This window comes from Alosa pseudoharengus, unplaced genomic scaffold (genome assembly GCF_046254945.1).
Source record: "Alosa pseudoharengus isolate Yale_2024_CS ecotype anadromous, Long Island Sound unplaced genomic scaffold, YU_APseudo_1.1 YU_APseudo_1.1_scf_18, whole genome shotgun sequence".
In the NCBI taxonomy this organism is placed as follows: domain Eukaryota; kingdom Metazoa; phylum Chordata; class Actinopteri; order Clupeiformes; family Clupeidae; genus Alosa; species Alosa pseudoharengus.
Genome location: NW_027468650.1, coordinates 34,723,015 through 34,738,844, shown reverse-complemented (window position 1 = coordinate 34,738,844; position 15,830 = coordinate 34,723,015). Strand labels below are relative to the sequence as shown.

Below are 15,830 nucleotides of genomic sequence, written 5' to 3'. Positions count from 1 at the left end.
AATGCGCACTGAGAGGGAAACCACAGGGACGGCAGGTTGAAATCAGTGAGCGCGTCCCACGTGGGGTCATTATGGCTTTAGAGCAGGCTTATTAAACCACTAATGGGGAGGATTTTCTACAGATGATGGAGCTCACCGATGTTTGATCTAAAAGTCTGTGTGTAAGTCCCTGGACGTCTGAGTATGTGGCTGTGTGTGTGTGTGTGTGTGTCTGTGTGTGTATATGTGTGTGCACGTGTATGTGTGTGTTTGAGACTACACCATGCCCAAGTCAATGAATACTCTGTGCCAGTGATGCCTCATACACTCATACGATCATAATATCAGTTCTTAATGAAGCTTAATGCTTTTGCATGAACTGGAGTATCAGTTCTGTGAACATGCATTTTGTCATGAGGGCTTGTGTATTGCACCAGTCCTGGTGTATGGATGGATATAGACTGAGCCCATTCAGGGGGGACGTGGAGTACATAACAAACTGTGTGCACGTCTTAAGGCCAGACCAGGCGACAAGTGTCCCTCAACAAAAAATATTGTTGTTGACAGTCACAACGGCACTGTAGGCATTCATAGTCCAACGTCAGCGACCAATTGTCCAATAGAACGGCAACTAGTTTTTAACATTACATCTCACTGTGAAATGAACGTCAACACAGACCTTGGCAGTTACACAACAGAATGTAGGACTCTGATAGAACTTGATATCCAATCAGAGTATTCAGCAATGTTTACGCAATTATTTATTTTTTCATGTACACGACACATTTTAGCCTCTTTTACGACATATTTTCTTTAAGCGACATATGTAGTCGACTGTAAATTGGCCTTTACAGTATGTATGTGTTATTATAAATGTAAAGAGGATGTCTAAACACACCTCCCCTCTTCCTGACTGTGTCTGCAGCACCAGACAGGGGTGACAGACAACAGACATGAGGGGGGAAGAGAGAAAACAGAGGAGAGAGAGACAGAGTAGAGAAGAGAAAATAGAGAGAGAAAGAGAGAGAGAGAGAGAGAGAGAGGACAATCAGGAGGGAGGAGTGATATCAAAGGCGGTGACACTCACTTGTTGACAGGGACTGCAATTGCCTGCAGGAAGAGCCACTGGCTGCAGTAATGCAGGTAGAGCCGTATGAACCACATCAAAGCCACCAGCGGGATAATGAGGCCGAGCTGCAGCAGCCGGGCACAGCAGTGTCTCCGCGGCGTCAGGCCCAGCTCACACGGTAGCAGACGCAGGGCCAGACGGCCGCGCTCTGCCGCCAAGCCACCGCCAACACCGCCGACACCGCCGACACCGCTGGGGTGCTGTCTGAGGATGGAGGATGCATAGGGGAGTGTGGCACACAAAACCTCACAAACACACACACACATGCATACATATGTAGAGGGATACACATACATACATACAGAGAGAGACAGCAAGTGAGATATCACTCTTTTTCATACATGCACACATACGCTCACATACACATGGATGTGCATGTAAGCACATGTCACACACAGACACACAGAAGCCCCTTTCAGACATAGACTGGAATCTGGACATGATCTAGATGTCACCCAGGTGGGCTATATGCATGAATACAATTGTCTGCATTATTGACCTAAACACCCAGGCCTTACTCTACCTCAAATCACCCGGGCCTTACTCTACCTGTATGGAAAAATATTAGACTAATTTCTTACATTAGAAATGATCTGTACAAGTAATTGTCAATATTACAAATATACCCTTCACTTACAAATCTATTCTACGGGTAAGGATTGGTTTTACAGCAACAAATCATCCTACAGTTAAAAATATTTTACCATTACAAAAAAAAGCTGTCGCACAGTTACAAATCTTTTGTACAGGTGCACAGACTTTTGCACCACCTTAGGGATTAGAAGCATCTCATATGTTTACTGGGGCTCGTTTCAAGAAAAGTTAGCAACGACGTTGCTCAACCGCCGTGGTACGACACAACTTGCGACCAAACAACAACATTGTTACAGCCATTTCCAGAAGGCATTATACCTGTGTCGCAATTCGCTACCTCAGACGTTCGAACACTGTAGTTCCAACAACGTTGTTGATGATGCAGCGATACATATCATTGGTGGAAACAGTGGCAACGTGTAATACCCCACCACCCTAGAAATTCTCTGCCACAGCCTGTGTTGACATTTTTCTAATTTAAACTGAGTGATTAATGCTGGCATTGTCATTGTCATCTGCAAAAACCTAAACCTATTGCAAGTATATAAAACATTTTACTGAAGCCGACCAATATGTGCCATTATTTGTGTTAAATATGTATGTTGGAAAAATGATATAGCCTGGACGAATATCTGGGTATCGCAATTGTTATCAACTGTCTCGTGGCTTAACAGCAGCGCGTCAGTGCACTGCGCGCTCGGCCGGAGTTCGCATCCTATCTCTTCTTTTGACCTCTTATTAAGAGTAGGCCTTCGAGACACAACAATAGGTTTTCACCATACATATTTATATATATAGTTAATCTACATCGAGAGACCATAGGTACAAAACTTCAGTCAAAAACAATTGAATCTACTATCACACTAGTTCACCTGCAGGTAGCGAGAAGCAAGAGGACAATCTCACTTCATAAGACAATCAAACCTAAAATTTTGAGAGAACCAGTCACATGCTTTAGCCACTACACCATTTATGTGCTGATTGTAAGAGTCTGTGAAGATTATAATACCGGTACTAGCTTATCAAAAAGCAAGTCAATACTCAAATTAACATAAATAGCAAGAATGAGCCCAATAGGGGAGACAGTCTCTTAATGAAAATGAAGCTACAGGATAGATCAATCATTGAGTCACAAGATAAACATCCACTTTGTAATTTTTGGTTAGGCGGTTGTGATTTTTGGTTAGGCGCTCTGGACACCAACTGGAACTACCAAGGAACGACACAAGTGCGACTGCCCAGGGGACCAAACTTTGCGTCCTTGTTTGCGATTGAGAGTTCAAACTACCCTTAGAAACACCAAATCCAAGAACGATGGAGCGAACTACCAAGGTTGCGACACATGTTAGCCAACGACGCTTTCTAGAAACGAGCCTCTGGGCAGCTTACATCATCTGATTTTAATATTTACAGATACAGTATCTAGGCTATATTTAACAACATTTATTTTCTATTTGGCCTGTTATTCAAACACAGTGTGAACAGTGATATGATGAGTAATGTGAACAGGCACTGACACATACTGTAAAAGCAATACACATTCCACCAATAAAACTTAAACACAAATTCACATACATGTCACAAGCCAACATATCAGATTAGCATTTCCTTACAAATATTACTTTTGGTCTATTTCAATCTCTAGCGCTGTTTTCAACCATTCTCTTTCATATACAGAGAACACAGATGGTGTGAGAGTCATGAGAGTAGGAGAGGTTGAGATGACATGAGAGAGAGAGAAAAAGAGAGAGAGGTAGTGTGAGAGAGAGTGTGAGTAGTCTAGAAGAGCAAGAGCATAATCACAGTCTCCACAGGACACGTAATTCTCTCTCTCTCTCAAACACAAACACAAACACACACACACACACATAAAAAAACAGCATGCAACACAGAATGGAGACCAAACCAAACAAATAAACAAAAAGCTAATCATTAGCTTCATTAGCTAAAAAGGCAACCCCTCATGCTCCAAAATGAATTAAACTACTGGTCTTCACCTCTGATCAAATCTGTCTAAAACTCTACTACAGAACGACACTGGAAGCTGCCCTAAAGTACAGCGTCAGAGTCATCAAGTTGTTGGAGCTGTTGAATGTGAGGGCAATTTGCAGAGGATTAACTCACAGGATGTTGCCGTCAATTTCTTACATCAAGTCAAAATAAACGGAGGAGAGATGGCCCCTGGCCCCAGGAGGAGGGGATGCTCTGAAGTGTTACATTATTTGGACCTCTCAGGTTTCCCTAGAAGATAAACACCAGATCGCTGTGAGTTTTCATGTGAGAGGGAGAGAGTGAGAGAGTAGCGCTGAAGAGTGGTGCTGGGTCTCAACTCACTCAGAAAAAAAAGAAGAAGAAGAAAAAAAAAACTTGCAGTGTCAACAAGTTTGCTTTGCAGAGAAATATTCACAGTCACAGACATTTAAGCTGTGTGGTAAGGACAACCTCAGCAGAAGTTTGTTCTACCAAGTGCAAGCAGAACTAAGCCATCTTATTTCTCCAAGTCCCATTAGTTCTGCTCCATCGGCATACTTCTAACAATTGGACAAATATGTATACCGTATTATACACTTACAGGGCTCAGCTGAAATCTTCCCTACATGTATCGGCCACGACTGTAAACAGTATTGCACTGTGTTATTAAAGCTAAGCTATCTAAGCTGTTTGAATTGTTTTCACAGGCATGCCCTCATGTCCCCAAAGGTCATGTTTGGAAAGCCAGAGTCACTGAACTGCCTGGACAGCATTACGATATCTTGTTATCTTCTGTGGGTATCTGTGTCACCAACCAAAATGCCAGGCATTGGTCTTTCGGGATGTCAATCAAACACCAGAATGCAGGTGAAGTGTGCCTGAGCTCAAAGACTAGAAAGAATCACAGATGACTGTTTTAAAATATCTGGCTAGCAATGGGTAAATGAACAGGCTTCCCCTCACTGTTTATAGAGCTACTTTTCAGTGTTAGCTTGTTTTCCATGTACACAGTGTGGTGAGAAGTTAGCGTGCTGCAGTAATCAGACACAAGTATAAACAGTTTGTTTGCTCAGAGATCCACTCTGTCCTTGTTGTCACCCAATGCCATATCACAACTAGTTCCACACTGCACAGCACAAAGCTGCTTTCTGCACATCTGCAAAAGCGAAATTACGCCGTAGACAAAAAGCCAACGTGTCAGAGACACTGGCAAGATGCTTCACTGTCACGACACATAACGTAAAAATGCCAAAGCCAAGCTGACTCTCATCTTTGGTGTAATGAAGATATTGATGATGCATGAAAAGAAAATCTTTTTAGCTGTCTCTGCAGCAGTCCTTCTCAATGAGATATGGATAACATGATGTGAAATCTGTTATCACCACCAAATTGATTTCATCGTTGCACCTACAATTATAAACGTGTGTCTTAAAAGAAGCAGAGGAGAGTGAGTAGGAAGGAGGGAGGAAGGGGGGGGGGGTTTGGAGTGGGTGAACTCTGTCTCGTGGGCTGAATTTTCTGCACGGCATCACAACCTGTCCATTTAATGTGACAGCGAGTTCTTGCACAGGCACATCTGAAGTGCTCATCACAAACACACGGGGAGCTGCCAAGATGTTTCAAGGCAACCCTGCTTAAGCACCACAAGGATGCTCTTCACCGAGATAGTTGCACAACTGACAAACTAATGGCGAAAAATGGCACGTTTAAAATTGCAAATAACCTTTAATCACCAGCTCTAAAAGATGATTCTTCAAGACTGCTTTGTCTATGGGTGTGGGGTGTGCATTATGTAAGGTAGAAACAAGCACCAAGCCTGTTTTCTTTTTTTAATTTAACATAACATCAGCAGCAAGCAGGGACATGTACAGTATTAAGCCTTTTAGATGGCATGGGTAATAACTGCGAAGAGAGTGAGGTGGTGGCGTTGCCTTTAAAGCTGATTTATGTAAAGACGGCTCCAGGGGAGAGAGAGCAAAAGGTAACCCTGGGAAATATTTTCGCCTTCGGTTAAAGGCTCTAAATCTGGGGCCACTTAAAGACTGGACTTATCCTTTATTTTGAGGATTAAGTTATTTGCTGTCACTTTTTTCCCCTTTTTTCAGGCCACGGGCATTGTTTTGTAAATGCGCCAAAACCACAAAGCTTTGCCGTCAAAGAATAGATTCCATCTCAGTACCCCGAACAGAAGGAAGAGTGAAGGGGGGTTGTGGGGTTGGAAGGTCCTCATTTCGTAGAGCATGGCGGAATGTTTGTGTTTCTCCAAAAGCCATGTGACTCTATATGTCAATAATCAGAATGTGATAGAACAGCCAAGCAAAGATGGAAGTATAAAAACAAGCAGAAGATATAATAGCTTTGATGTTTATAGTTCAGCACCTCGAGCTGGCAAGAGATGAAGGGATCTGGTTTTGCTTTCAATTTCCAAAGAGTTCACTTGAGTTATGGGATTGTGTGGGTAATTATAAATGAAGTCAATAGTAGAACTGCTTTAACTCCTTTCAGTTACACTGCATAGATGACATCTAATGCTTCTTGAAAAACAGCCAATGTAACAATGTATACAAAACTAATCATATACGGAAACAGGAAAAAAGCTTTGAGACTCCGCTGTAGTCTTGCACAGGAGCTTAAATACACATTATGCAGTGCACTGGATTGGAATGCTGTTCATGAATTAACACAGAATATTTTATGCAAACCTAAGGAAGATTTCACTGTAAGATTTAACAGCAAACATCTCCAAAGGCAGCAGCAATCTCGACAAACTATCTGTACATGTCGAGTAATGTAACATGGTGGAGGTGAGGTGTCTCTCTCTCCCTCTGCTTTTTTCCTGAGAGGTGCAGTTTCACTTAACAGGTATGTCAGAAAGCACTTGATGGGTAAAAAGCGGCGCTCTGATTTTCATGATTGATGGTAAATCGCAGGATTAGCAATATAACAGTGTATGCCTTCTTCATTGCGCCACATTTTCCCGCCAAGCCGTCCAAAGAGCACGTTCGACTTCAAGGCAGCTTTCATAGGCCTTCGACGAGCAACTCTACCTGGGGCCTTTGATGTGAGACAAGCCATAGCTGTTTCTTCGACAAGCTGACGGCCTTTTTTGTTAAGGGTTGTCACTGCGAGAGAGGGTGAGCGCATGCTGCTGCTTTTACATGCAGCCTGCTGCTCGCACCTCGGAAAGACATTATTCCACATACCAATCCTGAAAAATAAAACGCATTAAAAGAAGGAAAAAAACCCCAGAACAAAAGATGTGTTTGGGGCCAAGAAGCTGCGATTGTTGATTTCTCCTGCATGTGCAACTTCATGCTTCAGCAGCGACAACAAAAGCTTGTGATTAGCATACAGCAAGAGAGAGGAATAAAGAAGACTGGCGTATAAGGAAAGGCATGGAGTATGCTGCACTACACAGATCTAATGTGTGTGTGTGTGTGTGTGTGTGTGTGTGTGGAGAAGGCTTCGGGAAAACCGAGTCAAGTCTCAGACCAAGGATGGAGAGTGAGGAGGTGGGGTAGAATTGGGGGGGTGGAGTGGTTTGAGAAACTGCAACCAAGTGGTGTGGGGTCCTTTAGTGGAAACCATGTCATTCCATTGGAGCGAGTCACTGTGGAAAAACCTGACCTTCCCTGGCCTACTGTTGATTAACTAAGGACAACACTAGCCATAGCCAGAGTGCCATCACTGAATGAAAGTGCTTTTGTCCACACAACTGGTGAGAAGTGTTCTATTTCTTTTTTTTCCAGGGCCAATGATCCTTTTGTTCACAGCACTAATGAGAGTTTGGATAGTGAGGTGCACACTGGAAATATCACGTGACGGTATTACGTTCATTATCTTAGCTTTAACAGTTAACACCTGTAGAAACAGGTCTACCACTGGCTGACGGAAAGCTGCTGCGCCAGGGGGGTAAAAAGCTTGGCTGTGGGCAACAGCTCACCCTGGGAGGTCAAACTTAAAACAGGATGTGCTGAAAACTTACGATTTTAAAGAAATTACTTGACTTCTTTCTCCAAATACACATTAAAAGATAATCATATGCCCAGGTTCTGATATTTTGCGAAAAACACCCCTTGGGGCTGTGTAAAGTATAACCGTCTGGGACCCCTAAAGGTTTGAGTAATTGAGTGATTGGATATCATTCACTTGCACTTATGAAATGGGCTAACATGTTTTGGAGTCCTTAAAAATCTTCAGATTTAGCTTTTTTCACCATTTTTTCCAAGCCAGCCATTACCTTAACATCTAGCTTTTTTTTAACAAGCAGCCCATTTTACATGATGCTGGCACAGTAGAGATTCACGTAAATGAGTTTCATTGAGAAAATGGGAAAGCAGTAGGTATTTGGGGTATAGTAAAAGAGAATTATAGCGTCGTGACTCAGCGACCGAATTGGAATACATCACATAATTAGAATACTAATGCTGCGCTGCCAAATTATCAGAATTATTTGCAGCTGAGAGGGGATGAGGAGAGGAGATGGGAGCCGGAGCTGGGGCTCTAACCTAATCAAAAAGTAGTGAAAAAAATGTGTTCCACTTAATTAGCGTCCCTTGTTTGACTAATGGCTGCCTGCCTCATTTTTTAATACAGCGCAGCTCTTATATGTGAAGCAAGTGTAGGAGTCCCCGTAAAACAATGAGTCGTAATGTTGGTCTGGATGGGCAGATTACGGAGTGAGAAGAGGTGCTGTGCTGAGCTGTGCAGCCCAGTAGAATCCCCCCACAGCGCACTTTTTTTTGGAAGGGGGTGGGAGTCGGGGGGGTAGAGGGATGGATTTCATGAGAACGCACTGGGGTTTTGTGTACGTGAGGTAGCTGTTTAAATCAGTGCAACATGTGGCTGTTTTATGGACTGCGTGTACTCAGAACTGACTAAAACATGCAAATGGCAGGTCCCGTAGTGATTCATAAATGCAGTGGAAACACTGGGATTTTTTTGTCAGGGCACCTGGGAATCACAAAACCACCAGAAAAACAGCAGTTATGAGCAGGTTGCTTTTCCATCACCTAAGTGTTCATCTGACCTTTAAGAACAAATCCAATGTTTCGCAGCATGATATTTCGGAGTGTAATGGCCCACTGATTAAGTAAAGGAAACAAGTAATCACAAACGCTTGGAGGAAATCCTCCAGAGTGAAATGTATAGAAAGCTGAAAGTGCAGCCATTAGGGTTAATGCTGGAATCCAACAGCTTTCATTCATGGGAGCTTGTCTTGTCACTGCAACGATGAATGACAGCAATGTAGAGGCTGCCATTCAAATGTGCACGCCTGCAGCTGTAAAGTCAGTGCCAAGACACACACACACACACACACACACTACACTCACCTGCATACATATCAGAACACACACACAGACATATGAATGCACACATACATACACAGACACGTAAATATGCTCACAGATAAACAACCACACACACACACACACATACTTGCACATGAGCAAACTTCACAAACACACATAACCCTCCACCCCCAGACGCACATACAAGCATATTCACACACACAAACACACGTTCTCACCCCCCACACACTCATGGCGTCCCGGTGGAGGTGTTGTGGTGTCAAAGTCCCGTCACTCTGCCCGTCTCATCCCCACTGCTCTGTGTGGGCAGGGGAGCACCAACAGCGACTCTACCCTTCAATCAGAGGCCCCCGCACGCCGTGGCAGGCTCCTCCTCAGCGCTGCCGTCTCGTCTCGCCCGGGCGCTGTGGGGCCCCGGAGCCCACCAGTGCCTCCAGAGAGCCACTCAGATACGGCAACGTCCACCGGGATCCCGCATCGCCCGGAGGAGGAATCGCTGATGAGATGCAGCCTGCTAGCAGCATGCCAGCTTAACAAGAAGGGAGTAAGAGACCAAGAGAAAAAAAATGGACTCTGCTCCACCTCTGCCAGAGCCTTTTTAAAATACATAACACTTCCAAAAAAGGAGTGTAAGTGTGTATAGGCTACGCTATATGATTCAATCAGCCGTGCGTGTTTAGACAGATGTTCAGAGATTTGCACAGAGAAATCTTGCGTTTTTCACATTGGCAAACAATGCAAAAAGATAAATAAATAAATAAATTATTGCTGGAATAAGCCACGTAATAGCATAAAGGGGAGATTGTGGCAAGACATTAGAGGCTTTGGGAAGGAATACCAATAGTTAAGGGCAAGCAGCAACAAGCAAGGTTACAGAGTAATCAGTTTGGCATAACACCACTACAACCACACGACTTGTGCAAATGAAAAATCGAAAACGCTAATGTGCTAAAATATGTATTTTGACAGACAGTCCTACCATCCCAAAACTCATGCATAAAATCACTTGCTACAACCTGTCAGCTATACAACTGTTCAAATTGCGCTTGAGAATAACATTCTACCAGCCAAATCCCATGAATTCATTTACGTAGGCACTGACAAAGGAAGACGCACAGATTTGGCCTTGCATTAAATCAATATAGCAGTCCTCCATCTACCAGTCACTGCTGTGGCTGCAAGCAATGCTGTTTATTTTTGAATAAAATTGAGATAAAAATCACGAGACAAAAAACATCTATCAAACTTGCATTTACACAGCTCCCCATCGTGATGTATAATTTCATTTTTTTCCCACATTTTCACATTGGTTTGTTTTAAATGATAGACACGACCAGAGGCCATGTAGAGCGCTCTGTGATGAGGGCAGCTGAGGAGTAGCGGAGAGAACAAACCTCTGCCCCCGTGCCTGACCCCTAGACTGCAGCGGGCAGCGCTCTCATCCAGAGAACGCCGCGCGAGGGCTGTGAGAAACGCGGCGCACATCTAACACGCCGGGCCGGCGCGGATCACATCGCCCACCTCACCCGCGCCAACCGACCGACAGCAGCAAAGGGGGCCAGGAGGCTCACAGTCGAGGGAAGCTGACAGCTCCCATTTCCTTGAAGTGGGGGCATGTTCGTGGTGACCTAGGAGAGGTGAGGCCAGCACATAAGTCGTTTGGTGTTTTTGTTTTCATTTTTTTTAAATATATACTGTGTGTATATATACTATATATTTCAGGGGTCCCCATGGGGGCCACGGGGGCCGGGCTCACACTTCTCTTCCTGCCTCTCGGCACAGGAAATGGCCCCAGGAGCTCGCCGGTGACCAGCGGCACCTTTAACCACAGCTATGCTGAGAATTACATCAGAATTGATTGACCCCTGGTAAGATTGCGGTCTGCTCCGCTCAGCACAGCGCGGGTTCAGTCAGTGCTGGTCTGGTTGGAACGGAGCTGCCTGGGCAGCGGTTCTCCTTTCAGGTGTTTTTGTTTATCGTGGCTGTGAACTGGGCTGGCGTTTGGGGCCTGGGAGCCGCTCTGAGGAGTTTTTCCTCCATTTAAATATTAGACAAAACATCATAGGAGTGGGATTTCACTCACATTTCACAGCAGTGACATGATGGGATACACCTACCCTTTGACCGGTAGTGTATATAATGATCTTTGATTTCACAGTAAGCCCACAAAAAACTTGTTGCGTGATGTGCCTTAGACTATAACATTTCTATAGTTCTCTGAATGCTCTTTGAATAGTTTGAAAGTTAGACTGTCTGCCCAACAGACATTCTGGTCCAAACTGAAGGCACAGGGAGACAATATAGTAAATTGCATGGACATCTAGGAGTTGGTTAAGAGGAGTGGATGCCAACAATGAGTGCTTAAGAAAAAAATAGGTCACTGTGTTCTGAATGATTTCATTAGAGACTGGACTAAAAACGATTTCAAATCTGGACATGATTTTCATCATACAAGTGGACATTTAGAGAGGCTGCTGACGTCTTACAGGGGCCGTAGATAAGAGGTGTTTACAGTGGAAGTTTTCAAACAGCAGACATTTGTTATTAAATACGTCTTCATTAATTACATGATTATAAAGACCCTTACCAGACTTCTTAGGAAAGAACACGCTAACTTTATTTTCTGGTTGTCCTAATTATTCATGGAAACAAAAAAAAAACATAAATGATGAAACTGAAGATGGCACACTTCTCTTAGACTTGATATTTCCATATTTCAGTAAATGCAGTTGTCATAGATACAGACTGTGAGGAAAAAAAAACATTAGCAGAAACAAGAAAACAAAACGCAGACCAATTCACAAACGGCATGTAAAATTAGCTTAACCTCTTTAAAGGCAAACCAAAAGTGGAGCATGTGTCTTAATAGAAAAGAGCTTTTCTCACTTTTGAAAGTGCAAAATGAGTGTGGAGATTCTGGCAACATCAGCCGGCCTCCAGAGGAAAAGGGGGGGCTGCCACAGTCTGTCTTATCTTTGCCGTTTTCTTTTTATAACAAGAAAAGTCACAGATATAATTGATATGAGATTTAGGGGGTACATTTCAGTGTAATTAGAGTCTTGATAATTGGGCTAATTAGACCTAATTGTTATGTGAGAGTGAGTTTGATTAAAACAGGTTTCCCCAAAACGAAAGGGGAAAAATTATTTAGTTGGGTAACATTGCTGAAACATGCACACACACACACACACACACACACCACACACACACACACACACACACACACACACACACACACACACACACACACACACACACACATACACATACAGACTCACACACATATAGGCAACATACAGTTGTCTAATTAATGAGCAAGCATACAGAGAGAGACTGGATGGGTTGGAGCACTGACGAACACTATGTAACAGTAGATGGCATAGTGCTTGAGTAATGTCTATGAACAAGTCTTTTTTTTACTTTTTAGTTTTTAACGGCATTAATAAGCACACACACTCATTCAGTTTATTTTTAGATTGCTTGGATGTTTTAGTTAGATACTGTAGCATCAAGAAGCTAATTAAGTCAAGCCAAACTGGATCACATAATAAGTTATAACAAAATAATGATGGGCATAAATTAAGACTTAACTTTTATTGCTGCAGATTAAAAGCCAAGCGCTTTTCTGTAATGAAGACTTTAATATTCTGTAATATGTCATGCAAGGGCCAGTGTATGCCTGATGACTAAAAGGACTGATTTCTCATCGATGAATCACTCAACAAACACGACTGCAGATGAACTACAGAGACATACTTTTATTTATAAATGTGTGTGTGTGTGTGTGTGTGTTTGTGTGTGTGTGTGTGTGTGTGAGAGAGAGAGAGAGTCTGTTTGTGTGTGTGTGTGTGTGTGTGTGTGTGTGTGTGTGTGTGTGTGTGTGTGTGTGTGTGTGTGTGTGTGTGTGTGTGAGAGAGAGAGAGAGAGAGAGAGAGAGAGAGAGAGAGTACTGAGAAACTCCAAATTAGACCTCAATCTTCTTTGGGCTTTGATTTTTCTTGCTTACATGGCTCAGAAAAAGGTGGCTAGGACTGCACTCACAGACATCAAATGAGAGGTATGAGGTCAGAGAATGTCTTTCATGTCTCCTTCAAACAGATACAAAAAGTCAGGGAGAAGCTCATCAAATCATTCCTGGTGATTTTTTTCTTTTTTTTACTTTCACAGTATTTTTCAATTTCTGCCGCAATTGACCGCTATTGTCAATACTTGCACTTTGGAGCATTGTGTTTTCTTTGAAATTGTAATTTATGATCTACGGTTATTAACGTGCCGCACATGTTTTGGAAAGCTGCTTTTGAGGTTAGCAACCAACAGTTCAGTTTTTGATATGTAAATCTGCGGAGGGATAAAATGTAACCTAATAAAATGGAACCTAATCAAGCTCAAAAAAGGGGGAAGGATTGCACAGGCTCTGCCCCATCCAGATAAACTTCAAAATATCAAACACTATTCATGTTCTGCGTATTGTGAGCAGCAGACAGTGTTCAATGTCTCTTCATAAATAAGTATGACGCCAGGAGCCTTTCATCGCTTTTACTTTGTGTTACGCATGGTTTACCACTATATGCTGTGGGAGCTTCTGCTATGAATCTAGTTTTTGAGAGGGAGTGTATTAATTATCTATGAATTATTATGTGAGACTTCAATATGTTTGTTATTTCTGCTTTTTTTGCATTCACTAAAAATGTTTGAAGAAAAGGACTCACTCTGTTTGCTTAAGGATTTCTGGGCTGAATAAACTTCCAGAGGTGTGCTATATAAGAAGACCTTATGTGAACCTGTCATAATGCACTGGTGCCATTCTAACAGTCCCAGAAAAAAAAAAAACATTTATAAAGGAAGATGTGGACAGTATGTTTATGCGTTTAGTACCACAACCCACAGAACAGGACCACTGACCTTTAGTTCTCACTGTATAAAGATCACTCACATGTAAAGAAACGGTCAGTTTGTGTGGCCTATGTCTAAAACAACGTGGCCATCGTACTGGGGTGTGTTTCCCAAAACCATAGTTGCTAACCTGTTGTCTACTATGGTTTTAGGAAACGCGCCCCTGAACAGTGCATGTGACCCCAACCCAGAATATGTCTGAACGTGTTTAAAACATGTTCACAACCAACCATCATTAGCCATGAACTGTAACTATAAGTTGTATTCTATACCATAATATCCTTGCTATAAGGGTGGAGCACTGGTCACTGACTTCAAGCTGTGAATGTGACTTTATATCTGTTATGCATTCGTACAGAGCTCTCAGTTCTCTGTGAATGTACTATGCACAGCACTGCGCACAGCATACCACTGAAAACAAAGCCCTCTCATCAATGAGCCAGCTCAGTCTCTAGTGATTCTCTAGATGGCAGTAATATCCCTCAATCACTGTAATGTAACTCTGCGAATCAGCGTCACATAACGTAAGGGGGAAGACTACAGCATGCACACAGGGGAAAGAAGGAGAGAGTGGGAGAGAGAGAAAAACAGAGAGGGGGAGAGAGACAGACAGAGAAAAAAGAGAGAAAAAAAGAGAGGGGACAGAAGAAGAGACACAGAGAGAGAGAACAGGAAAAAGATAGTGAGGAAGAGCAAAGCTGAGAGAGAACAGTTAGACACAGAAGGAGGAAGGAGATACATAGAGTGACAGACGTAGGAATGAAATCATCTGGGGCTAATATTTCAAATGACAGGAGAGGAGAGAAGTGACTCGTCCAATATTCGGACCTTAAGTCTGATGGTCTACACAGGACCAGAGGGCAACAGACACATTATCAGCGACAGTAGGGACAAAGGGACACTGGACAATATTTTCACAAACATCCGATAGCCAACATGAAAGAATGTTGTAACACACCTACTGTGTGAAGAAAACATGTCTTCAACACCAAAGTATACTATAGAGATGGGTAGATATGAGACACGAGTCAGGGTTTGACAGTCCTCAAGAGAAAGGGCAAATGAGTATGGATGTTGATATGAGATATGCAGGGAACTTGATGCAAACTCAAGAGAAGGTCAAAACACTTAAGAGTCAATTTTCTGATGTTTGTTAATCACTGAATATCGCTCTGAATATCGCTCGTCTAATTCTATATCAAAATGTATAATATTCTACATTTTCTATTTGTTTCTTTGGAAGTTGTAATGGATGTTACAACAATTTATTTTTAAAGCACCAAGGAAGATTAACATGCAGATTAATATGCATATTATATATATATATATATATATATATATATATATATATACTAATATATTCTAATACCAGATTACTGTAGATTACAATACAATAGATACAACAGATTACTGGATTCAAATTAAGTCAGTAACTTTAGTACAGTAATATGTAAGGGATAACGGCCGCCGAGGTGTCCTGTTATACGGAATTAATAGACGAGGGCGAGGGGCAAAAACTCCCCGACGCGCAGCGGAGTTGCCTCCGCCCAAGCCCATTAATTCCGTATAACTGGACACACCTCGAAGGCCGTTATCCCGCTTATCACCCGGTTGCCACTGTAAACACGTGGTTCTGTTTAAAAAGAAGCTCACTAGTTCAGCTTGTTGTACAACTTTAGCATGGACAGTTAGCTTGTTTACAGTTGATTCCATTGTTGGGAAGCCTGCAACCAAAAGATTCTAGAGCGCTGCAACCGTCGTCCTACTATGGTTGTTATAGTTACCATTCATAAGCATTGATATGGAACGGTGTCCTGTTATTCAGAATTAAAGGCCACCCGCCAGTCAATCAGAAAATAGTATTTCTTGTATTGCTGTATGTATAATGTATAATGTTTATGCATGTATGTTTTGTATAGTGTTACACATATAATAGTGTTGGTACTTGGTGC

The 15,830-nt window shown here is 42.6% G+C and overlaps 1 protein-coding gene across 1 annotated transcript in view; it reads right to left on the bottom strand.

The window, feature by feature from the left end:
• ofcc1 (orofacial cleft 1 candidate 1) overlaps nt 1–15,830 on the bottom strand; it is a 91,369-nt gene that overhangs the window by 27,139 nt on the left and 48,400 nt on the right. Inside the window, exon 16 of the mRNA XM_076291180.1 lies at nt 1,067–1,312. Coding sequence (XP_076147295.1) covers nt 1,067–1,312 — 246 coding nt within the window. The remainder of the gene's footprint in view (nt 1–1,066; nt 1,313–15,830) is intronic.